This window comes from Bombina bombina, chromosome 3, assembly GCF_027579735.1.
Source record: "Bombina bombina isolate aBomBom1 chromosome 3, aBomBom1.pri, whole genome shotgun sequence".
In the NCBI taxonomy this organism is placed as follows: Eukaryota; Metazoa; Chordata; class Amphibia; order Anura; family Bombinatoridae; genus Bombina; species Bombina bombina.
In genome coordinates this window covers 1,189,179,056-1,189,206,107 of record NC_069501.1, presented here as the reverse complement: position 1 = coordinate 1,189,206,107, position 27,052 = coordinate 1,189,179,056, and the positions used below count along the sequence as shown (strand labels likewise).

General features: G+C 40.8%; 1 protein-coding gene across 1 annotated transcript in view; it reads right to left on the bottom strand.

The window, feature by feature from the left end:
- The window catches only part of SLC36A4 (solute carrier family 36 member 4), an 879,508-nt gene that overhangs the window by 375,365 nt on the left and 477,091 nt on the right, over window positions 1-27,052 (bottom strand). Inside the window, 1 exon segment of the mRNA XM_053708622.1 lies at window positions 6,541-6,710. Coding sequence (XP_053564597.1) covers window positions 6,541-6,710 — 170 coding nt within the window.

The window sequence follows — 27,052 nt, the reverse complement described above, 5'->3', positions numbered from 1 at the left end:
CACTCCTTAGTCACTATGTCCGCCACCCGCTTGGGTATCGGAAAGGCATCAGCGTGCACTGGGACCTCTAAGAATTTGTCCAACTTGCACAATTTCTCTGGAATTACCAAAGAATCACAGTCATCGAGAGTAGTTAGGACCTTCTGTATTTAAAACTGAGCTATCACGCTTTCTGGGATAGGATGGCAGTTTGGATAACAGATTTGCTATAGAATTATCCATTACTGCTGTTAATTGCTGCATAGTAACAAGCATTGGCGCGCTAGATGTACTAGCCTGCGCGGGCAAAACTGGTGTCGACAAAGAAGGAGAGGGTGTAGAACTATCCTCACTACCTTCATTAGAAGAATCATCTTGGGCAATCTTATTCAATGTGTAAGGACTGTCCATACTTTGTTTGGACGCTATGACACAATTTGCACATGCATTAACAGGGGGAACCACCTTGGCTTTCATACACACAGAACATAGGTTATCTGAAGGTATAGACATGTTAGACAGACTTTGGCAGGCTAATAATGCAATAAAAGCGTTTTTAAAGAAAAGCGTTACTGTCCCTTTAAATAATAAACAGACACACTTTATTTCTGATATGTTGGAAAACAATGAAGGCAATGTCCGATTTTTACAAAATTTTTAATGCCTTGAAAGTATTGCACACCAAGTTTCAAGACTTTAACCCTTAAAATGAGCAAACCGGAGCTATTTGTTTAATTTAACCACTTTAGTACACTACAATCACAGCCACAGCCTTGCTGCGGCTCTTTACCTTCCCTGAGAGTTATTCAGCACTGAAATAAACCTTCCTGAGTCCGTTTTTTGAAGCCACCAGACCCCTCACATGAAGCTGCATGCACTGCCATGGAAGTAAACTGCGCAATTGAGGCGCGAAAACGGGGCCTCCTTCCTCTGCATACCAGAGTGAAGGGGCCTTTCTGAGAGAAATTGTAGTCTAACTAAATGCCAGGCGAATAAAAACGTTCCCAAAAGTGCTTTTACATACTCAAAAACACTGCCAAACATGAAATAAATCAATCGATTTAGCCCACAATAGTGTCAACCAGTATAGAGCCCAATAATAAGCCTTAATCTGTTATAAGTCTAAGAAAATGGCTTACTTACCCCTTAAGGGAGAATTGACAGTCTTCTAGCATTAACATGTCTTGTTAGAAATATGACTGATCATACCTGTAGCAGATAAGCCTGCAAACTGTTCCCCCCAACTGAAGTTCTCTGGTTTCAACAGTCCTGCGTGGGAACAGCAACCGATTTTAGTTACTACTGCTAAAATCATACTCCTCTTTTAACAGAAATCTTCTTCATTTTCTGTTGTAGAGTAAATAGTACAAACCGGCACTATACTCTTTACCATCCCCGTGGAGATGCTACTTGTTCAGAGCGGCAAAGAGAATGACTGGGGGGCGGAGCCAGGGGGGGGCTATATGGGCAGCTTTCGCTGTGCTCTCTTTGCCATTTCCTGTTGGGGAAGAGAATATTCCCACAAGTAAGGATGACGCCGTGGACCGGACACGCCAATGTTGGAGAAAGAGAGACCAAAAAACAAACAAAAAACACAAAAAACACAATCCTCCAGAAATGATCCTGATAGTGGTTTTGTCTGTAAATCCTATTGTGGAGTCCCAGTGTCAATCCTATTTGATGTAGTGTCCTAAAAACAATAAAATAACATAGTGTATTCCATAAAAATAAAATGACAGTAATTACAATTGTGCTTACCCAGTATCGACGCGTTTCGGCCCCTACTGAGGCCTTTTTCAAGACATCTTGTCTTGAAAAAGGCCTCAATAGGGGCCGAAATGCGTCGATATTACCCAGCCTTTTTTAGGCACTTTACACTTATTCCTCATTAATTGATAGTTCATTTGAGACCAGCTAGGAGGCCTCACGTGTAAAGCATTAGGGTTACCACCTGTGGCGCTTATCTATTTGACCTATCCTGGAAACACATAAGCCAGGTTGAATGACCAGGGTACTGCTAGAGCATCTATCAGTACTGCCTGAGGATCCCTTGACCTGGATCCGTAACGAGGAAGTTTGGCGTTCTGAAGAGACGCCATCAGATCCAATTCTGGTGTGCCCCATAGCTGAACCAGTTGAGCAAACACCTCCGGATGGAGCTCCCACTCCCCCGGATGAAAAGTCTGACAACTTAGAAAATCTGCCTCCCAGTTCTCCACCCCTGGGATATAGATCGCTGATAGATGGCAAGAGTGAGTCTCTGCCCATTGGATTATCCTGGAAACTTCTATCATCGCCAAGGAACTCCTTGTTCCACCCTGATGATTGATATAAGCTACAGTCGTGATGTTGTCCGACTGAAACCTGATGAATCCGGCCGAAGCCAGCTGAGGCCACGCCTGAAGAGCATTGAATATCGCTCTTAATTCCAGAATATTTATCGGTAGGAGGGCCTCCTCCTGAGTCCACAAACCCTGTGCTTTCAGGGAATTCCAGACTGCACCCCAGCCAAGTAGGCTGGCGTCCGTCGTCACAATAACCCACGCTGGCCTGTGGAAACACATTCCCCTGGACAGGTGATCCTGTGACAACCACCAAAGAAGAGAGTCTCTGATCTCTTGATCCAGATTTATCTGAGGTGATAAATCTGCATAATCCCCATTCCACTGTTTTAGCATGCATAGTTGCAGTGGTCTGCACTGCAACTATGCCCATACCATAAGTCCGATTAACTCCATACACTGAGCCACTGACGGCCGAGGAATGGAATGAAGAGCTCGGCAGGTGGTTAAAATCTTTGATTTCCTGACCTCCGTCAGAAATATTTTCATGTCCACCGAATCTATCAGAGTTCCCAGGAATGGAACTCTTGTGAGAGGAATAAGAGAACTCTTTTTCACGTTCACCTTCCACCCATGAGATCTTAGAAAGGCCAACACTAAGTCTGTGTGAGACTTGGCAAGTTGGAAAGTCGACGCTTGAATTAAGATGTCGTCTAGATAAGGCACCACTGCTATGACCCTCGGCCTTAGGACCGCCAGAAGGGACCCTAGCACCTTTGTGAATATTCTTGGTGCCGTGGCCAACGCGAAGGGAAGAGCCACAAACTGGTAATGCCTGTCCAGAAAGGCAAACCTGAGGAACTGGTGATGATCTTTGTGGATAGGAATGTGTAGATACGCATCCTTTAGATCCACGGTAGTCATATATTGACCCTCCTGGATCATTGGTAAAATAGTCCGAATGGTCTCCATCTTGAAAGGATGGAACTCTTAGGAATTGGTTTAGGATCTTGAGATCTAGAATTGGTCTGAAGGTTCCCTCTTTTTTGGGAACCACAGATTGGAGTAGAAACCTTGCCTCTGTTCTGTTTTCGGAACTGGGCAGATCACTCCCATGGTAAAAAGGTCTTCTACACAGAGTAAGAACGCCTCTCTTTTTGTCTGGTTTACAGACAATTGAGAAATATGGAACCTCCCCCTAGGAGGAGAATCTTTGAAATCTAAAAAAAGAGAGTAAGTCTGCCCCCTACTTGATCCGGTCCCGGATCGGGGGCTACCCCTTCATGCTGTCTTAGTGGCAGCAGCAGGCTTTTTGGCCTGTTTACCCTTGTTCCAAGGCTGGTTAGGTCTCCAGGTTGGCTTGGATTGAGCAAAGTTCCCCTCTTGCTTTGCAGCCGGGGAAGAGGAAGCGGGACCACCCTTGAAGTTTCGAAAGGAACGAAAATTATTTTGTTTGGTCCTTGATCTTGAGGGAGGGCATGACCCTTCCCTCCAGTGATGTCTGAAATGATCTCTTTTTGCAGGCCCGAATAGGGTCTTACCTTTGAAAGGGATGGTCAAAAGCTTAGATTTAGATGACACATCAGCTGACCAGGACTTAAGCCATAACGCTCTTCGCGCTAAAATGTCAAAACCTGAATTCTTTGCCGCTAACTTAGCAAGATGAAAAGCGGCGTCTGTAATAAAAGAATTAGCCAACTTAAGGGCCTTAATTCTGTCCAAAATATAATCTAGTGGGGTCTCCATCTGAAGAGCCTCTTCTAGAGCCTCAAACCAAAAAGCAGCTGCAGTGGTTACCGGAACAATGCACGCTATAGGTTTAAGAAGAAAACCCTGATGAACAAAAATTTTCTTTACGAGACCTTCTAACCTTTTATCCATAGGATCAATGAAAGCACAACGGTCTAGTTGTATGCTTAGCCAGAGTAGAAATAGCTCCCTCCACCTTAGGGACCGTCTGCCATGAGTCCTTTATGGTGTCAGAAATGGGGAACATTTTCTTAAAAACAGGAGGGGGAGTGAACGGAATACCTGGTCTATCCCACTCCTTAGTAACAATGTCCGAAATCCTCTCAGGGACCGGAAAAACATCAGAGTAAACAGGAACCTCTAAATATTTGTCCATTTTACACAATTTCTCTGGAACGACAATAGGGTCACAATCATCCAGAGTAGCTAAAACCTCCCTGAGCAATAAACGGAGGTGCTCTAGCTTAAATTTAAATGCCGTCATATCTGAATCTGTCTGAGGGAACATCTTTCCTGAATCAGAAATCTCTCCCTCAGACAGCAAATCCCTCATCCCTACCTCAGAACATTGTGAGGGAATATCGGATACGGCTACTAAAGCGTCAGAAGGCTCAGCATTTATTCTTAACCCAGAGCTACTGCGCTTCCCTTGCAACCCTGGCAGTTTAGATGAAACCTCGGTGAGGGTAGTATTCATAACTGAAACCATATCTTGCAAGGTGAAAGAATTAGACGCACTAGAAGTACTTGGCGTCGCTTGTGCGGGCGTAACTGGTTGTGACACTTGGGGAGAACTAGATGGCGAAACCTGATTTCCTTCTGTCTGAGAATCATTTAATGCCAAATTCTTATAAGTCAAAATATGCTGTTTGCAATTTATAGACATATCATTACAATTGGGACACATTCTTAGAGGGGGTTCCACAATGGCTTCTAAACAAATTGAACAATGAGTTTCCTCAGTGTCAGACATGTTTAACAGGCTAGTAATGAAGCAAGCAAGCTTGGAAAACACTTTATTTAATGAAAAAAACACAATTTGCAAAAACGGTACTGTACCTTTAAGAGAAAAAAAGGCATACACAAACTGCAAAACAGGTTAAAATTGCTTCAAAAATTCCGGAATTTTAACAGTACACCCACTAAGCTTTAGAAGGATTGCACCACAAGTAACAAAGCAATAGACCCCCAAATGAAAAAAAACTGATTCATAAGTGTCTAAAACCGGTTAAAACCCCCTAAAGCACCTTGCCACAGCTCTGCTGTGGCCATACCTGCCCTTAGGAAGCGATAATATGGGGTTTAAAGCTTCAATTAGTCCCTCAGAAGACTCTCAGGACCTCAGGAGAAGTTGCTTGCTGCTTGTAAATGTAGGCCCCGCCCACCTCACTCGATGTTGCTGGGGCCTACACAAAACTAACAAACCCTGCCTGAAAGCCATGTGGGTTATAAACAACCCCAAGGAACCCTCAAGCAAATGTCCCATAAAACAGAAAACGTTACTCCCAGACACAAAAACGTTTGTCCCAAATACACATAACAAACTGAGTGCCCACAAAAAATTAACTCTTTATGCAAGCTAGTAAAAACCTCTGATAACACTAGGATTACTGCTTACCCTTCCCCTAATGGGGACACTGTCAGCCTTTCTGAGTTAACACAGTGTCTGCAGAAAATATGACTGACCATACCTCATTGTTGTATAGCAAGAAACCGTTCCTCACACTGAAGTTTTCCTGTACTCCTCAGCTTCTGTGGGAACTGCAGTGGACCTTAGTTACAAATGCTAAGATCATCATCCTCCAGGCAGAAATCTTCATCTATGTCCTGCCTGAGAGTAAATAGCACAACACCGGTACCATTTAAAAATAACAAACACTTGATTGAAGATAAAATAAAACTAACAGTTTAACACCTCTTCTCTTTACCCTTCCTGCTTAGAACCAGCAAAGAGAATGACTGGGGGGTGGAGTTAAGGGGGGAGCTATATAGACTGCTCTGTTGTGGTGCTCTCTTTGCTACTTCCTGTCAGGAAGAGCAATATCCCACAAGTTAGGATGAATCCGTGGACTCGGTACATCTTGCAAAAGAAACATTAATTTTAACTTTCACATATACAACAATATTCATGCAACTACAAATTATCTTTCCTACAGAGAACTGCTACACTGGTAAACATTAGAACTGCTACTTAAAGGGATACTTAACCCACATTTTTTCTTTCATGAATCAGATAGAGCATGCAATTTTAGGCAACTTTCTAATTTACTCCTATTATCAATTTTTCTTCATTCTCTGTGTTTCTTTATTTGATAAAAAACAGAAATGTAAGCTTATGAGCCGGCCCATTTTGGTTCAGGACCCTGTATAGCACTTGCCGATTGGTGGCTACATTTACATACAAAGAGAACAAACAAATATAGATACTAGTAGTAAATTAGAAAGTTGCTTAAAATTGCATGCACTATCTGAATCACAAAATAAAACAACGTATCCCTTTAAGAACATCACTGTGCACATATGGACTTACCATGAATCCTGGGGCATATTCAGAGTTATGCTGCCTTTGATTTTATCTCCAAAGCAAAGGTATCCAAGTGTAGCAAGGGAGACGTACAAAACAGTAACTACTGACATGCCAATATTCAAAGTTTTTCTGAATTCTTTTTTATCTCTCATTCTGTTTTCCAATGGCAACACCTAAACAATAAATAAAACAATAGCATATATTTTAAATATGTTTGTTATTATGAATGTTATCACAAAACTGATATCAAATGTAAAATCTATAGGGAAAACTATGTTGTTTTTTAATTGTTATTTAAAGAAATGTGTACACTTTCTGAATTATGCTCATAACCAGTTTTGCTGTACAATAGTCTAGAATGATAATGGTTTGTGACACATTTCCAAAATATAACATTCCATAAAACATCTACCTGACACATTATTTCTAGCATATAAAAAAATAAAAATAAACAATATGCAATATATATTTATAATATATAAATATATATTGCATATAATATATATAAAAACAATTAAAAAAACATAATTTATGCTTATCTGATAAATTTATTTCTCTTGTAGTGTATCCAGTCCACGGGTCATCCATTACTTATGGAATATATTCTCCTTCCCAACAGGAAGCTGCAAGAGTCCACCCACAGCAAAGCTGCTATATAGCTCTTCCCCTAACTGCCATATTCAGTCATTCGACCGAAAACATGCAGAGAAAGGAAAAACCATAGGGTGCAGTGGTGACTGTAGTTCAAATGAAAAAATTACCTGCCTTAAAGTGACAGGGCGGGCCGTGGACTGGATACACTACAAGAGAAATAAATTTAGCAGGTAAGCATAAATTATGTTTTCTCTTGTTAAGTGTATCCAGTCCACGGATCATCCATTACTTATGGAATACCAATACCAAAGCTAAAGTACACGGATGATGGGAGGGACAAGGCAGGTACTTAAACGGAACCACTGCCTGTAAAAAACCCTTTCTCCCAAAAATAGCCTCCGAAGAAGCAAGGTATCAAATTTGTTAAATTTGAAAAAGTATGAAGCGCAGACCAAGACTCCGTCTTGTAAATCTGTTCAACAGAAGCCACATTTAAAAAAGGCCCAAGTGAAAACCACAGCTCTAGTAGAATGAGCTGTAATCCCTTCAGGAGGCTGCTGTCCAGCAGTCTCATAAGCTAAATGAATTATGCTTTTTAACCAAAAAGACAGAGAGGCTGCTGAAGTCTTTTGACCTCTCCTCTGTCCAGAATAGACAACAAACAAGGTGAACGTTTGATGAAAACTGTAGTAGCTTGTAAGTAAAACTTTAAAGCACAAACCACGTCCAATATTGTGTAATAGACGTTCCATCTTTGAGGAAGGATTAGGATACAAGCATACAACAACTATCTCTTGAGTGATGTTCTTGTTAGATACCACCTTAGGAAAAAACCCAGGTTGGTACGCAGGACTACCTTATCCGTACGAAGGACCAGATAAGGAGAATCACATTGTAACACAGATAACTTGGAGACTCTACGAGTCGAGGAAATAGCTACCCAAAAGGAACTTTCCAAGATAAAGATTGATATCTATGGAACAAAAAAGGTTCAAACGGAACTTCTTGAAGAACCTTAAGAACCAGGTTTAAGCTCCATGGCGGAGCAACAGTTTTAAACACAGGCTTGGATCTAACCAAAGCCTGACCAAATGCCTGAACGTCTAGAATACCTGCCAGACGCTTGTGCAAAAAAATAGACAGAGTAAAAATCTGTCCCTTTTAAGGAAGTAGCGGACAACCCTTTTCTCAAAAACATCTTGGAGAAAAGATAATATCCTGGGAATCCAGACTTTACTCCATGAGTAACCCTTGGATTCATAACAATCAGATATTTACACCATATCTATGTTCAATTTTCCTAGAGACAGTCTTTCATGTCTGTATTAAGGTATCAATGACTGACTCGGAGAAGCCATGCTTTGATAACATCAAGCGTTCAGTTCTCCAGGCAGTCCATCTCAGATTGATTCTATTTAGATGGTTGAAAGGACCCTGAGGTAGAGGGACCTGTCTCAGAAGCAGAGACCGTGATGGAAAGGATGACATGTCCACCAGATCTGCATACCAGGTCCTGCGTGGCTATGCAGGCGCTGTCAAAAACACCAAAGCCCTCTCCTGCTTGGTCTTGACCTCCGGAGGAAATCCCACTCCCCCGGAAGAAAAGTCTGACGACTTAGAAAATCCACCTCCCAGTTCTTAACACCTGGGATATGGATAGCTGATAGACAAGAGTGAGTCTCTGTCCAGTGAATTATTGTAAGACTTCTAACATCGCTAAGGAACCTCTGTTCCCCCTTGATGGCTGATGTAAGCCACAGTCGTGTATATTGTCCGACTGAGTATGATGTACCTCAGAGTTGCTAACTGAGGCCAAGTCTGAAGAGCATGGAATATCACTCCCAGTTCCAGAATATTTATTAGAAGGAGGGTCTCCTCCTAAGTCCACTATCCCTGAGCCTTCAGGGAGTTCCAGACTGCATCCCAACCTAAAAGGCTGGCATCTATTGTAACAATTGTCCCATCTGACCTGCGGAAGGTCATACCCTTGGACAGATGGACCCGACATAGTCACCAGAGAAGAGAATCTCTGGTCTCTTGGTCCAGGTTTAACAGGGGGACAAATCTGTGTAATCCCCGTTCCTCTGACTGAGCATGCATAGTTGCAGCGGTCTGAAATGTAGACGTGCAAACGGTACTATGTCCCTTGCCGCTACCATTAAACCGATTTCATTCATGTACTGAGCCACCGAAGGGCGCGGATGGGATGAAAAACACGGCAGAAATTTAGAAACTTTGACAACCTGGACTCCGTCAGGTAAATTTTTATTTCTACAGAATCTATCAGAGTCCCTAGGAGGGAAACCCTTGAGATTGGGGATAGAGAACTCTTTCCTTGTTCACTTTCCACCCATGTGATCTCAGAAATGCCAGTACTACGTCCGTATGAGACTTGGCAATTTGGATGTTTGACGCCTGTATCAGGATGTCGTCTAAATAAGGGGCCACTTCTATGCCCCGCGGCCTAAGGACCGCCAAAGCGACCCCAGAACCTCCATAAAGATTCTTGGGGCTGTAGATATCCCAAAGGAAAGAGCTACAAACTGGTAATGCCTGTCTAGAAAGGCAAACCTGAAAAACGATGGTGATCTTTATGCATCACAATGTGAGGATAAGCATCCTTCAAATCCATTGTAGTCCTCTATTGACTCTCCTGGATCATAGTTAAGATGGTACGAATAGTTTCCATCTTAAATGACGGAATTCTGAGGAATTTGTTTAAGATCTTTAGATCCAAAATAGGTCTGAAGGTTCCCTCTCCTTGGGAACCACAAACAGATTTGAGTAAAAACTCTGTCCCTGTTCCTCTCTTGGAACTGGATGGATCTCGTACACAATGTAAGAATGCCTCCTTCTTTATCTGGTTTGCAGATAATTGTGAAAGGCGAAATCTCCCCTTTTTTGGGGGGGGAATCTTTGAAATCCAGAAGATATCTCTGGGATATAAATTCCAATGCCTAGGGATCCTGGGCATCTCTTGCCCATACCTGGGCGAAGAATGAAAGTTTGCCCCCTATAGGATCCTTTACCGGATAGGGGTCCGTTCCTTAATGCTGCCTTAGAGGCAGCAGCAGGCTCCTTGGCCTGCTTATCTTTGTTCCAGGTCCGATTGTCTCCAGACCGCCTTGGACTGAGCAAAAATTCCCTCTTGTTTTGCCTTAGAGGAAGTGGATGCCACACCTGCCCTGAAGTTTTAAAAGGCACGAAAATTAGACCTTTTTTTTTTGGCCCTTGATTTGGACCTATCCTGAGGAAGGGCATGACCTTTTCCTCCAGTGATATAAGCAATAATCTCCTTCAAACCAGGCCCGAATAGGGTCTGCCCCTTGAAGGGAAGTTAAGTAGCTTATTTATTAAAGTCACGACAGCTGACCATGATATAAGCCATAGCGCTCTGCGCGCCAGTATAGTAAAAAACAGAATTCGTAGCCGTTAGTCTAGTCAAATGAACAAAGGCATCAGAAAACAAAGGAATTGGCTAGCATAAGCTTGTCAAATATATTCATCCAATGGAGTCGCTAACTGTAAAGCCTCATCAAGAGACTCAACCCAGAACGCCGCAGCAGCAGTGACAGAAGCAATGTATGCAAGGGGCTGCAGGATAAAACCCTGTTGAATAAACATTTTTTATCCATTGGATCTAAAAAGCACAACTGTCCTCGCCAGAGGTAGTGGTACGCTTAGCTAGAGTAGAAACTCTTCTCTCCACCTTAGGAACTGTCTGCCAGAAGTCCCGTGTGGTGGTAACTATTAGAAAACATTCTTCTAAAAAATAGGAGGGGAAGAGAACGGCACACCTGGTCTATCCCATTCCTTATTAAAAAGGAATGGGGTCCAGCAGGAGAAGCTAGTTCTCTCCTGTCTGTCGCTTTTTTAACTGCTTGCCTAGTTAATAATAGAATTTGAATATACCTATATATTTGTTGAAACCTGGTGCCTACTATTTACCTTTAAAAAAATCATAACAACTTAAAAGTAAAATAGCCCTTGGATTGTAAGGGCTTAGCTTATCTTGCACAATAATATTGTGGGCATCAGGCTAAATACATAGAGCATTGCCGACTATATCTATTTAATGTAACTAGGTTTAAGTGTTTTTAACTCTTTCAGGCTACTTCTGTGTGAATGTTTGTTCCTAGTCGTAACAATAAAGTATTAAAGTATGAATGTAATGGAACATTTTAAACAAATAGAGTAATCCTCATATTTCATATGATTATTTGGAGTTAAAGAAATAATTTTCTTTGTGGTATTCTTTTCTAATAATCCTAAGTGTATCTCCTTGTACAATTAGTATTTCTAGTTGTTTAGTTCTACCCTCTAAGAATCCACATTAGATGTGAACCATAATTATTACAAGTGATTACTGAGTATTGGTATATTATATACCATATTTGATTTACACAATAGGTACAACATCTAATTACTGATTAACTCCTACTATCCCCCACCACACTTTTCAAAGCTCATCTCTTTAGGTATTAGAAAAACATCAGTACACACCGGCACTGCATATTATTTAACAAGTCTACACCATTTCTCTGGCCCTGCGATTGTACACATTCATTCAGAGCAGCCAAAGCCTCCCTGAGCAACAAGTGGAGGTTCTCAAGCATAAATTTTAAATGTAGAAATATCAGAATCAGGTTAAATCATCTTCCCTGAGTCAAAAAAATCACCCACAGACTAAGCATATTGTGAGGTAGTATCATACATGGTTCTTAAAGCGTCTGTATGCTCTGTATCTACCCCCAGAGCTATCTGCTTTCCTTTAATTTCAGGTAGTCTGACTAATACTGCTGCCAGAGTATTATTCACCACCTTTGCCATGTCTTGTAAAATAAACGCTATGGGCGCCCTTGATGTACTTGGCGCCATTTGAGCGTGAGTCCCTGAAGCGGGAGTCGAAGGGTCTGACATGTGGGGAGAGTTAGTCGGCATAACTTTCCCCTCGACAGAATCCCCTGGTAAAATAAACGCTATGGGTGCCCTTGATGTACTTGGCGCCATTTGAGCATGAGTCCCTAAAGCGGGAGTCAAAAGGTCTGACACGTGGGGAGAGTTAGTCGGCATAACTACCCCCACGACAGAATCCTCTGGTGATAATGTTTTTAAAGACAAAAAATTATCTTTATTGTTTAACATGAAATCAGTACATCTGGTACACATTCTAAGATGGGGTTCCACCATGGCTTTAAAACATAATGAACACAGAGCTTCCTCTATGTCAGACATGTTAGAACAGACCAATAATGAGACTAGTAAGCTTGGAAAACACTTTAAATCAAGTTAACAAGCAAATATATAAAACGTTACTGTGCCTTTAAGAGAAACAAATTTTGTCAAAATTTGAAAAACAGTGAAAAAAGGCAGTAAAACAAACGAAATTTTTACAGTACATGTAATAAGGTAACAGAGCATTGCACCCACTTGCAAATGGATGATTAACCCCTTAATGCAAAAAACAGATAAAAAAAACGACATAGACGTTTTTTAAAAACAGACACAACAAAACTGCCACAGCAGAGCTGTGGATTACCTTCCCTATAAACGATTTTGGAAGTCTTTTTAGCCCTTTAGAAATGTCCTGTAGTATTCATGGGACTGCTGAGGGAATCTGGATGATTCATTTTGTAATTTTAAAAGCGCAAAAAAGCGCTAAATTAGGCCCCTCCCACTCATATTACAACAGTGGGAAGCTTCAGTTAACTGTTTCTATGCAAAATTTAAGCCAGCCATGTGGAAAAAAACTTAGGCCCCAATAAGTTTTATCACCAAACATATGTTAAAAAACGATTAAACATGCCAGCAAACGTTTTAAAACACATTTTTACAAGAGTATGTATCTCTATTAATAAGCCTGATACCAGTTGCTTTTACTGCATTTAAGGCTATACCAACATTACAGTGTTATCACCAATGTACGTTAAAAAACGATTAAACATGCCAGCAAACGTTTTAAAACACATTTTTATAAGAGTATGTATCTCTATTAATAAGCCTGATACCAGTCGCTATCGCTGCATTTAAGGCTTTACTTACATTACTTCGGTATCAGCAGTATTTTCTTAGTCAATTCCATTCCTAGAAAAATATTTTACTGCACATACCTTATCTGCAGGAAAACCTGCACGCCATTCCCCCTCTGAAGTACCTCACTCCTCAGAATGTGTGAGAACAGCAAATGGATCTTAGTTACGTCTGCTAAGATCATAGAAAAAACGCAGGCAGATTCTTCTTCCAAATACTGCCTGAGATAAACAGCACACTCCGGTGCCATTTAAAAATAACAAACTTTTGATTGAAGAATAAACTAAGTATAAATCACCACAGACTCTCACGACCTCCTATCTATGTTGAGGCTTGCAAGAGAATGACTGAATATGGCAGTTAGGGGAGGAGCTATATAGCAGCTTTGCTGTGGGTGGACTCTTGCAACTTCCTGTTGGGAAGGATAATATATTCCATAAGTAATGGATGATCCGTGGACTGGATACACTTAACAAGAGAAAAGTCAGCAAACATACCACCACAACACATTACTGATGTGCCTCAAAATGATTTTGTAAATTTTCTACTGATAAACAACTATTTTTTTTTTAAAAAAACATTCATTTATAAGTAAAATCTACAATAATACATTAATTTAAAAGAAAGACATTGTCCTTATAAGCATGTTGTCCCTATATAAAACATTATTTTAAGATCAATACGTGTGTAAAACATACAGAAAAAACAGAATTTATGCTTACCTGATAAATTTCTTTCTCTTGTGATGTATCGAGTCCACGGATTCATCCATACTTGTGGGATATTCTTCTTCCCTACAGGAAGTGGCAGAGAGAGCACCCACAACAGAGCTGTCTATATAGTTCCTCCCTTAGCTCCACCTCCCAGTCATTCGACCGAAGGCTAGGAAGAAAAAGGAGAAACTATAGGGTGCAGTGGTGACTGAAGGTTTTTTAAATAAAAATATACTATCTGTCTTAAATAGACAGGGCGGGCCGTGGACTCGATACATCACAAGAGAAAGAAATGTATCAGGTAAGCATAAATTCTGTTTTCTCTTGTAAGATGTATCGAGTCCACTGATTCATCCATACTTGTGGGATACCAATACCAAAGCTTTAGGACGCGGATGAAGGGAGGGACAAGACAGGTTCCTTAAACGGAAGCCACCACTGCTTGTACAACCTTTCTCCCAAAAATAGCCTCCGAAGAAGCAAAAGAATCGAATTTGGAAAATTTGGAAAAAGTATGAAGCGAAGACCAAGTCGCCGCCTTACAAATCTGTTCAACAGAAGCCTCATTTTTAAAAGCCCATGTGGAAGCCACTGCTCTAGTAGGATGAGCAGTAATTCTTTCAGGAGGCTGCTGGCCAGCAGTCTCATAAGCCATACGGATGATGCTTTGCAGCCAAAAAGAAAGAGAGGTAGCCGTAGCCTTTTGACCTCTCTGCTTACCAGAATAGACAACAAACAATTAAGATGTTTGACGGAAATCTTTGGTTGCTTGTAAGTAGAACTTTAAAGCACGAACCACATCAAGATTGTGCAACAGACGTTCCTTCTTTGAAGAAGGATTTAGGGCACAGCGAAGGAACAACAATTTCCTGATTGATATTCCTATTAGAAACAACCTTAGGAAGGAATCCAGGTTTGGTACGTAAACCCACCTTATCTGCATGGAAAATAAGATAAGGTGAGTCACACTGAAAAGCAGATAACTCAGAAACTCTTTGAGCCGAAGAGATAGCTACTAAAAACAAAACTTTCCAAGATAGAAGCTTAATATCTATGGAATGCATAGGTTCAAACGGAACCCCTTGAAGAACTTTAAGAACCAAGTTTAGGCTCTATGGCGGAGCAACAGGTTTAAATACAGGCTTGATCCTGACCAAGGCCTGACTAAACGCTTGAACGTCTGCGACATCTGTGATATATTACTGCCAACACACTGATGACTTAGGTTATACTAGACTCATCTCAGCCATGTTATACACGAGTATTTGAACTTTCTATGGTTTGATAGAACAAACGCAACTTGTCAGCTATCAATGTGATACACGCTGTAGTGACTCAATACCTAATGTTAATCATAGCGTAGTGCAACGTAGCATTTTTTGCTATTAGATTAACCCAAGTACAACGCGCTTTTACTACGAATTCAATAACTACAGTGTTTATTCTATCCCACTGGAATATTACAGCTACTATACAGATGGTGTGAGGTGTGTCAGACTTTACTTAGCTTAAAGGGACACTGTACCCAAAAATTTTCTTTCGTGATTCAGATTGAGCATGACATTTTAAGCAACTTTCTAATTTACTCCTATTATCAAATTTTCTTCATTCTCTTGGTATCTTTATTTGAAATGCAAGAATGTAAGTTTAGATGCCGGCCCATTTTTGGTGAACAACCTGGGTTGTCCTTGCTGATTGGTGGATAAATTTGAGTACAGTGTCCCTTTAAATTTGAGTGAATACCCAGTGTGGGGGTTTTATTACATTTAACCCACTGATATGCTTGACTCCTCTTAGTCAAGGTATACATGAATATTTGAATTACCTAAGGTTTGATAGAATATTCCTAACTTATTAGCCATTTATGGGAGACACAATATATTGATTAAACACTTCAGCGTTAACCATAGCGTAGTGCATACCAAGCACCTGATGCTTATATATCAATTTAAGCATCGAACACTCTTACGTTCTCTGTATGAACGTGCACATACTCCTCTATTAACTACATACTAAGCATACAAACATACAGCCTGGGTTGTGCCAGATTTTACTTATTTGTAAGTCACCAATATATAGCAGTTTTGGGTGTCTATCATTTTATAATGCTAGGATTTAATCCTCAACTTGAGAGATATTTACGCTCCATCATTTTTACACTCAAGCACAGTGGACTTTAGGCAACTTTACCTATGTTTTTAATGCCATAGAGATAAACACCAGCAGCAAATGGAATATAGTGACCTGATATTACTGATTTATTATTTGAAATTCTAAGTCCAGGTTTTGCTAGACTCTTTTCTCTCGTAGTTAATAACTTGCAGACTAGTCCTAGATGATATAACCCCACTGCTTAGATACAAGTGGAATGCTGCAAATACAATTACGTAGTGACCACATATATTGTTATAAGCAAAATAATTTGAGGGGTACTTCTTAATACCTATAATTCAAGATTGAATATTTAATTAATCACTATTTGGATGCAATAACACTTTACCCAAGAGGCTTTGGAATCAATATACTGATACGATTCTAACACAATTTCTTTGTGTCTTATTGGCATCCTAAGCAGAGGAATTTATGGGGATATCCAGTATATTATAGTCGTTTCTAACATTACTATACATAGTAACCCTAATTATACACAACAATTACCCCCCTTGGGACCACTGTCTACCAATTTTTTATACAACAGTTGTACACACAGGTTCCTGTCTTACAAGCCTGCTTTTTGATTGATTTGTAAGCCCATTCGCTCATTATTTAGTTAATACATATCTTACAGTGTCAGTTCCTTAGTATAGCCTATTCTGAATTATACATTTTGGTCTATATACTTTATTAAGACTGATCACTGTTGTATTAACTAGTACAAAGATAATACATGTGGTTTCTCTACAGATGAAAACCTGCTACTTTTATATTCTAGCTACATTTGTATGAATGACATTCATACTTCATTTATAGGAACACCACTTATGTAGCAATTTTGTGAAGCCACTTGTACATAACAGCTATTTCACATGTCACGGAGCTATCAGCTATATTATTCAAATAACTATAGAATTTGAGGAATATTTTTCCCTTTAACTTATTGGGTGTATATATTATCTGAATATCACTAACTAGATCACTGTTTACTAGTATACTCATATAGGCTAAATTCTTGCATTAGTGATCTAATACTATACATCCGGTATTTATACCAGGATAACTTTTAAATTGTTTGTCACTTAACCAACTATGTTTGGTTTTTTAATTTATTAATAAAAGTTATATTTTATTTATCCTGTTTGTGAATTTCTACCCGTTAGTCAGGGCCCAGAGTGCTGTATATGCATACTTGTGGAATTTGGTTATATCTCTTTTAACCAGTTCCTTATGTGTTAGGCTTGATCCTGACCAAGGCCTGACTAAACGCTTGAACGTCTGGGACATCTGCCAGACGTTTGTGTAAAAGAATAGACAAAGCAGATATTTGTCCCTTTAAGGAACTAGCTGATATTTGCGCCAAATCTTATGATATATTTTCCTGGTGACAGGCTTTCTAGCCTGAATCAGGGTATCAATGACCGACTCAGAGAAACCACGCTTTAATAGAATCAGGCGTTCAATCTCCAAGCAGTCAGACGCAGAGAAATTAGATTTGGATGCTTGAACGGACCTTGGATTAGAAGGTCCTGCCTCATTGGCAGAGTCCACGGTGGAACAGATGACATGTCCACCAGGTCTGCATACCAAGTCCTGTGTGGCTACGCAGGCGCTATCAGAATCACCAAAGCTCTCTCCTGCTCGATTCTGGCAACCAGACGTGGGAGGAGAGGAAACGGTGGAAATACATAACCCAGATTGAAGGACCAGGGCACTGCTAGAACATCTATCAGTACCGCCTGGGGATCCCGGGACATGGACCCGTAACGCGGAAGTTTGGCGTTCTGTCGGGACGCCATCAGATCCAATTCTGGTGTGCCCCATAGCTGAGTCAGCTGGGCAAATACCTCCGGATGGAGCTCCCACTCCCCCGGATGAAAAGTTTGACGACTTAGAAAATCCGCCTCCCAGTTCTCTACCCCTGGGATATGGATTCCTGAGAGATGGCAAGAGTGATCCTCCGCCCATCGGATAATTTTGTTTACCTCCATCATCGCTAGAGAACTCAGTGTTCCTCCTTGATGATTGATATAGGCTACAGTCGTGATGTTGTCCGACTGAAATCTGATGAATTTGGCCGCAGCTAACTGAGGCCACGCCTGAAGCGCATTGAATATCGCTCTCAGTACTTGAATGTTTATCGGGAGGAGAGATTCCTCCCGAGACCATAAGCCCTGTGCTTTCAGGGATTTCCAGACTGCACCCCAGCCTAGCAGGCTGGCATCTGTCGTTAGCAGTTAAGCAGGCAGAGAGAAAGACTGGGGGTGGAGCTAAGGGAGGAGCTATATAGACAGCTCTGCAGTGGGTGCTCTCTTTGCCACTTCCTGTAGGGAAGAAGAATATCCCACAAGTATGGATGAATCCGTAGACTCGATACATCTTACAAGAGAAATATATTTTTGAGTTCTGAATGTAAAGGACAATATAACTGAACAGTCTAAACTATGCAACAGCATCAAATATAAACCTATAAAATGCTATGAATCTTGATCTCCTGCTTTACCTTCACAAAACATAAACTGCAGCTATAATAAGGATTTAACATAATTGTACCACATTATGTACTTAAAAACAGAAATACATATAGTGCATTTATGAATAATAGAACTATGTAAAAATGTAAAAAGCTGTTCATAATGTAGTTCATTATGAAATTGAAGGCACATGTAAACATCAAATCCAAATGACCTATCTTTAAATAAAAAAAATAATTACACCTTATCAGTGCAATAATATATCAAGAAAATGGATTGGATTAAAAATAGCTACTGTTAATAGTCAACACATTTAAATTCAGCCAAGTAATAGGGAATACATTCTGTTTAATTTTATCCATCAATTAAACATCACTGAGCACTAACTTTAGGCTTTATGTATGCACCTTGCAAATATAGTAAAAGCATCCATGGATAATGGAGCAACAAAACAATTTAAAGGGATATTAAGCATTTATGTATTTTTTTAATTAGTTATTTAAATGTTGAAAAAAATAAGTGTAAAGTTTTAGTTTCTATGATTTACAGATTCCCCTCATCTAATCTCTTCTGCTGAGAACAGATAGGGACATATATAATAATTATTTACTTATTAACTGTTACTAACTGACCTTAAAATGAAGGTGAGGTATGCAGGCTCCAGCCCCGCGCTTTAGGGGGCTCCACACAGAGATGCTGTGCGCTGTCATTCAGGGGATTAACTCAGCATGGAGGCTGAACTGGGGGAAAAGCTTGGTGCAGCGATGCATTTCTCCAACATTGGTGTGTCCGGTCCACGGCGTCATCCATTACTTGTGGGAATATTCTCTTCCCCAACAGGAAATGGCAAAGAGCACAGCAAAAGCTGTCCATATAGCCCCTCCTCAGGCTCCGCCCCCCAGTCATTCTCTTTGCCGCTCTGAACAAGTAGCATCTCCACGGAGATGGTGAAGAGTATGTGGTGTTTAGTTTATTAGCGGCGAAAAATTCAGGGGTTGCAATTGTGGCGCGTAGAGTGCTCTGGCTAAAGTCTTGGTCGGCGGATGTTTCTTCCAAGACAAAATTGCTTAATATCCCTTTCAAAGGTAAGGCCCTTTTTGGGCCAGAATTGAAAGAAATTATTTCAGACATCACTGGGGGAAAAGGCCATGCCCTCCCACAAGATAGGCCTTTCAAGGCTAAGAATAAGTCCAATTTTCGTTCCTTTCGCAATTTCAGGAACGGACCGGCTTCCAACTCTGCAGCCTCTAGACAAGAGGGTAACGCTTCCCAGACTAAACCAGCTTGGAAACCAATGCAAGGCTGGAATAAGGGTAAACAGGCCAAAAAGCCTGCTGCTGCTACGAAAAAAGCATGAAGGGGTAGCCCCCGATCCGGGTCCGGATCTAGTAGGGGGCAGACTCTCTCTCTTTGCTCAGGCTTGGGCAAGAGATGTTCAGGATCCCTGGGCACTAGAAATAGTCTCTCAGGGTTATCTTCTAGAATTCAAGGAACTACCCCGAAGGGGAAGGTTCCACATGTCTCACTTATCTTCAAACCAAATAAAGAGACAGGCATTCTTACATTGTGTAGAAGACCTGTTAAAGATGGGAGTGATACACCCAGTTCCAACTGTGGAACAAGGTCAAGGGTTTTACTCAAATCTGTTTGTAGTTCCCAAAAAAGAGGGAACTTTCAGACCAATTCTGGATTTAAAGATTGTAAACAAATTCCTCAAAGTTCCATCGTTCAAAATGGAAACCACCGTGGATTTAAAGGATGCATATCTACATATTCCTATCCACAAAGATCATCATCAGTTCCTAAGGTTCGCCTTTCTGGACAAACATTATCAGTTCGTGGCTCTCCCATTCGGACTAGCCACTGCTCCCAGAATTTTCACAAAGGTGCTCGGGTCCCTTCTAGCGGTTCTAAGACCAAGGGGCATTGCAGTGGCACCTTATCTGGACGACATTCTAATTCAAGCGTTGTCTCTTTCCAAGGCAAAGGCTCATACAGACATTGTTCTAGCCTTTCTCAGATCTCACGGGTGGAAGGTGAACGTAGAAGAGAGTTCCCCGTCTCCGTCGACAAGAGTTCCCTTTTGGGAACAATAATAGATTCTTTAGAAATGAAGATCTTCTTGACAGAAGTCAGAGAGTCAAAGCTTCTAAACGCTTGTCAAGTTCTTCACTCTATTCTGCAGCCTTCCATAGCTCAGTGCATGGAAGTAGTAGGGTTGATGGTTGCAGCAATGGACATAGTTCCTTTTGCTCGAATTCATCTAAGACCATTACAACTGTGCATGCTCAAGCAGTGGAATGGGGACTATACAGACTTGTCTCCAAAGATTCAAGTAGACCAGATAACCAGAGACTCACTCCGTTGGTGGTTGTCCCAGGATCACCTGTCTCAGGGAATGAGTTTCCGCAGACCAGAGTGGGTCATTGTCACGACCGACGCCAGTCTATTAGGCTGGGGCGCGGTCTGGGATTCCCTGAAAGCTCAGGGTTTATGGTCTCGGGAAGAGTCTCTTCTCCCGATCAACATCCTGGAACTGAGAGCGATATTCAATGCTCTCCGGGCTTGGCCTCAACTAGCGAAGGCCGGATTCATAAGATTCCAGTCAGACAACATGACGACTGTAGCTTACATCAACCATCAGGGGGGAACAAGGAGTTCCTTGGCATTGAGAGAGGTATCCAAAATCATCAAATGGGCGGAGGATCACTCCTGCCACCTATCTGCAATCCACATCCCAGGAGTAGACAACTGGGAGGCGGATTATCTGAGTCGTCAGACTTTCCATCCGGGGGAGTGGGAACTCCACCCGGAGGTGTTTGCCCAGTTGACTCAATTATGGGGCATTCCAGACATGGATCTGATGGCGTCTCGTCAGAACTTCAAGGTTCCTTGCTATGGGTCCAGATCCAGGGATCCCAAGGCGACTCTAGTGGATGCATTAGTGGCGCCTTGGTCGTTCAACCTAGCTTATGCGTTTCCACCGTTCCCTCTCCTTCCCAGGCTTGTAGCCAGGATCAAACAGGAGAAGGCCTCAGTGATTCTGATAGCTCCTGCGTGGCCGCGCAGGACTTGGTATGCAGACCTGGTGAATATGTAATCGGCTCCACCATGGAAGCTACCTTTGAGACAGGATCTTCTAGTACAAGGTCCATTCGAACATCCAAATCTAGTTTCTCTGCAGCTGACTGCTTGGAAATTGAACGTTTGATTTTATCCAAGCGTGGGTTTTCAGATTCAGTGATAGATACTCTGGTCCAAGCCAGAAAACCTGTGACTAGAAAGATTTACCATAAAATATGGAAAAGATATATCTGTTGGTGTGAATCCAAGGGATTCTCCTGGAGTAAGATTAAAATTCCTAAGATACTCTCCTTTCTCCAAGAAGGTTTGGATAAGGGATTGTCAGCGAGTTCTCTAAAAGGACAGATTTCTGCTTTATCTGTCTTGTTACACAAACGACTGGCAGCTGTGCTAGATGTACAAGCTTTTGTACAGGCTTTGGTCAGAATCAAGCCTGTTTACAGACCCTTGACTTCTCCTTGGAGTCTAAATTTAGTTCTGTCAGTTCTTCAAGGGGTTCCGTTTGAACCCTTACATTCCATAGATATCAAGTTACTATCTTGGAAAGTTCTGTTTTTGGTTGCTATTTCTTCTGCAAGAAGAGTTTCGGAATTATCTGCTTTGCAGTGTAATACACCCAATCCGGTGTTCCATTCAGATAAGGTCGTTTTGCGTACTAAGCCTGGTTTTCTTCCGAAGGTTGTTTCCAACAGGAATATTAACCAGGAAATAGTTGTTCCTTCTCTGTGTCCGAATCCAGTTTCAAAGAAGGAACGTTTGTTACACAATTTAGATGTAGTTCGTGCTTTAAAGTTCTATTTAGAAGCAACTAAGGATTTTAGACAAACCTCATCTTTGTTTGTCGTTTACTCTGGTAAGAGGAGAGGACAAAAAGCTACGGCTACCTCTCTTTCTTTCTGGCTGAAAAGCATTATCCGATTGGCTTATGAGACTGCCGGATGGCAGCCTCCTGAACAAGTCACAGCTCACTCCACTAGAGCTGTGGCTTCCACATGGGCCTTCAAGAACGAGGCTTCTGTTGATCAGATATGTAAGGCAGCGATTTGGTCTTCTCTGCACACTTTTGCCAAATTTTACAAATTTGATACTTTTGCTTCTTCGGAGGCTGTTTTTGGGAGAAAGGTTTTGCAAGCCGTGGTGCCTTCTGTTTAGGTAACCTGATTTGCTCCCTCCCTTCATCCGTGTCCTAAAGCTTAAGTATTGGTTCCCACAAGTAATGGATGACGCCGTGGACCGGGCACACCAATGTTGGAGAAAACAGAATTTATGCTTACCTGATAAATTACTTTCTCCAATGGTGTGTCCGGTCCACGGCCCGCCCTGGTTTTTTAATCAGGTTTGAAGAATTTCTTTCTCTATACACTACAGTCACCACGGCACCCTATAGTTTCTCCTTTTTTCTCCTAACCGTCGGTCGAATGACTGGGGGGCGGAGCCTGAGGAGGGGCTATATGGACAGCTTTTGCTGTGCTCTTTGCCATTTCCTGTTGGGGAAGAGAATATTCCCACAAGTAATGGATGACGCCGTGGACCGGACACACCGTTGGAGAAAGTAATTTATCAGGTAAGCATAAATTCTGTTTTCTGCCTGCTGAGATTTAATTTGTCTTCTCCATCTCAGCCACCGGATAGCTCTCACTGCACTCTCAAGCATTTTCAGCTCTGTGCCTCAGCTCACAGTACTTTTTAAAGGGACACCTAACACTAGATACATTTTATGCACCTCCCTCTAATTATGGGTGCTGACATTTTGAAACCTAACTTGCACTACAGGTCTCTGAAGGAGAGTTTCTGCACATCATCAAACTGGAATGTAGTTAAAGACAGATTTAAACATGGCGGCATCCAAGAGGGAGGCGGGGAAAAACCTTGATACTATGCTTATAAAATGTATTTAGTGTTTAATGTCCATCTAATGTATTTAGCGCAGGTCTGTGAACAGAAGCGCAGAGAGCAAAATGCTTGAGAACTCTGAAACATTAGCTCAATGCTGGCAGCAGTGCTATAAAAGCGGATATGGAAGCACGTTTTTTTTCTGCTGTTTATTTAAACCCAAATAATGTCTTTTATGATAAAAAAAACTTAAAATATAGGAACAATTATCAAACTTAGACAACTGCCTGAAGGACCTTTCTACAAAAAGCTGCTTCTGACAAGACAAAAACATCAAAATGGTAAAATTTAGTAAAGGTATGCAGAGAAGACCAAGAGGCCTCTTTGCAGATTTAATCATCTGAAGCCTCATTCTTGAAAGCCCAAGATGTGGCAACCGACCAGGTAAAATGAGCTGTAATTCTCTTAGGCGGAGGCTGACACTACTCCAAATAAGCTTTGTGAATCGAAAGTTTAAAACAAGAGGCTAAAGAAATAGCAGAGGCCTTTTGGCCTTTCTTAATACCACAAAAAAGAACTAACAGACTAGAAGTCGGTCTGAAATGCTTAGTAGCATCAGCATAAAGTTTCAACACTCTAACAACATTCAAAGAATGCAAAGCTTTTTCCGTAGCATCTTTAGGATTAGGACACAAGGAGAAAACAATAATTTCCCTATTAATCTTATGTAGGTAAAAATTGAAAAGATGTTTGCAAAACAACTTTATCCTGATGAAAAATCAGATAAGGAGACTCACAAGAGATAGACAATTCAGAAACTCTTCTAGCAGAAGAGATAGACAAAAGAAACAACGCTTTCCAAGAAAGTAGTTTAATGTCCAATATATGCATATGCTCAAAGGGAGGAGTCTGTAATACTTTTAACACTAGGTTAAGACTCCAAGGAGGAGAAAACAAAATTTATGCTTACTTGATACATTTATTTCTCTTGTGGTGTATCCAGTCCACGGGTTCATCCATTACTTGTGGGATATTCTCCTTCCCAACAGACAAGCTGAAACCAGTTTTATTCGTCTCTTTTCTGTTAAAGAAAGAGTCATGGACACTGAATCTAAAAAAGGTAACTTTTGTTTGAGGGATCAAGGAACTCTTTGGTAAATTTATCCTCCAAACAGGTCTTCGAAGAAACAACAATAGTTGATTTGTGTGAGATTCTGCTAAATGAAAATACTAAGCTAGTACTAAGATATCGTCCAAATAAGGAAACGCTGCAATACCCAGCACTCTGATTACAGATAGAAGGGCACAGAGAACCTTTGAAAATATTCTTAGAGCTGTAGCTAGGCCAAATGGAAGAGCCACTTACTGGTAATGCTATTCCAGAAAAGAGAATCTCAGAAATTGATAATGTTCTGGGTGGATAGGGATGTGAAGGTAAACATCCTGTGAATATTTTGTGGACATAAAGTGACCTTGCTGAACAAAAGGCAGAATAGTCCGAATAGTTTCCATTTTGTTTAGAGTTTTCAGATCCAGAATTGGTCTGAAAGAATGTTCCTTTTTTTTTTGGCACAATGAAGAGATTTAAATAAAAACCCATTCCTTGTTCCTGTAAATGTACTGGAAAAATTACTCCCATATTTTCTAGGTCCAAAACAGATTTTAGAAATGCTTGGGCCTTTATAGGATGTTTTGGGACATGGGTGAAAAAATATTTTCATGGGAGGTTGAATTTTGAATTCAATTTGAGAAATAATGTTGTGAATCCTGTTTTATTTGGACTGATTAGAACCAAAATTCTTGAAAAAGTTTTAATCTGCCCTCTACCAGAAGAACTGGAGTGTGGGCCACACCTTCATGCGATTTCAGGGGCTGGATTAGGTTTATTTTATTGTTTGAATTTATTCCTATTTGAAGAAGGTCTTCAGGCCGAGCCAGGGGATTTAGGGGAGGGGAAAGTTTTCTGTTCTGACGAAAAGAACAAAAACGGTTGGGAACCCTAAATTTCCCCTTAGACTTTTTGTCTTGAGGAAGGAACACTCCCTTAACGACAGTAATAGTAAAAATAATATAATTCATTTGAGATCCAAATAAATTCTCTCTTTGAAATGAAAGAGATATTCATCTGGTCTTAGATACCATATCAGCATTCCACAAATTAAGCCATAAAGCTCTTCTGGTAAGAATAGCTAAATACATGGTTTTAATGTTGATTTTCATGATATCAAATACTGCATCGCAAATAAAATTATTTGCATGTTGAAGAAAATTCAGAATGTTGATACATTCTGGGTCAGAAGATAACTGCTGAGCAAGACTGGATAACCAGAAAGTAGAGGCAGCAGCTATGTCCGCAATAGATATAGCTGGTCTAAGAATATAGCCAGTATGTAAATATGCCCTTTGTTAATACCACCTTAAAACCACATGTATGAAAAATTATCGTTATATGAAGTAATGAGGGATACAAACAAAAGCATGTATCTGATATTAAGCCCTTGATGCTTTTGAGGGTGCACAGAGATACCAGCATTAGTAATGGAATAGGAGTATAACGTTGATCTGTAAAAGGAGGCAGAAAATGAATCCCTGCACCCGAATTTACAGAGAGAAAAGATTTCCTGTGAAGTGAAAACATGGTGACGTGAGGCAGTACTCCCTTCACTTCCCTCTGACAAGCACTGCACTCTGAGGGGAACCCGGCTTCATAATACTCTGAAGAGCCTTTTACTAAAGAAATCAAGCACAGCATGCTTCAAACACCTCCAAAGGAGGCAAAGTTTAAAACTTAAGTATCTGTGACATGGGAGGGGTAGTTATAGGCTCTGAGGTTTGGAAACGTTGCCTCCTCCTGGTAGGAATGCATATACCATACGTAACAGCTTGTGGACTCGCCACCTATATGAAATATATATTTGTGGTGTGTGTGTTTGTTTGCCCAGAGCATTCATTATTATACTTTGTTAACTTTGCTATATTTCATTTTGTTATGTGAAGCTAGAGCTGATATGTATTAATCTTTGTGTTTTTTCCTTATCTTGCATATGTGTATTGTCTCTTTCATTTACGTAGAATATAACTAAGTCCTTTGGTTCTGTAACAGTATGTATATTTTACATAATGTGGAATTTTTCTATGTAGTCATTCATTAAAGGGACAGTCAAGTCCAAAAAAACTTTCATGATTCAAATAGAGCATGTAATTTTAAACAACTTTCCAATTTACTTTTAGCACCAATGTTGCTTTGTTCTCTTGGTATTCTTAGTTAAAAGATAAACCTAGGGGGGCGGAGCCAGCTGTTAGAGAGAGCAGACATGTTTAATGGAAGCTCCTGCTTAAATATACCATTTCTACTCAATTACCTATGCTCTCTGGAAGGATAATCACTGTTTTTTATCTCGTCTTATGGTATTAGTTCCAGAGCCTATGATTGAGACTGAAAGGTGGAAGCTCTGACACGAAGTTCCTGTATGAAGTTGCCCTGATTGCCTGAAAATCTGAGCCGCCATTATATGCTCACTCTTGCTGCTGACTGAACTGCGATATCTCTATACAACTCCTCATCGCTAGCTGCAGGCAAGTTGGGAAGAGAAGAATGAGATCAAACACCTTTCTAAAGTAATCCCTACTTTA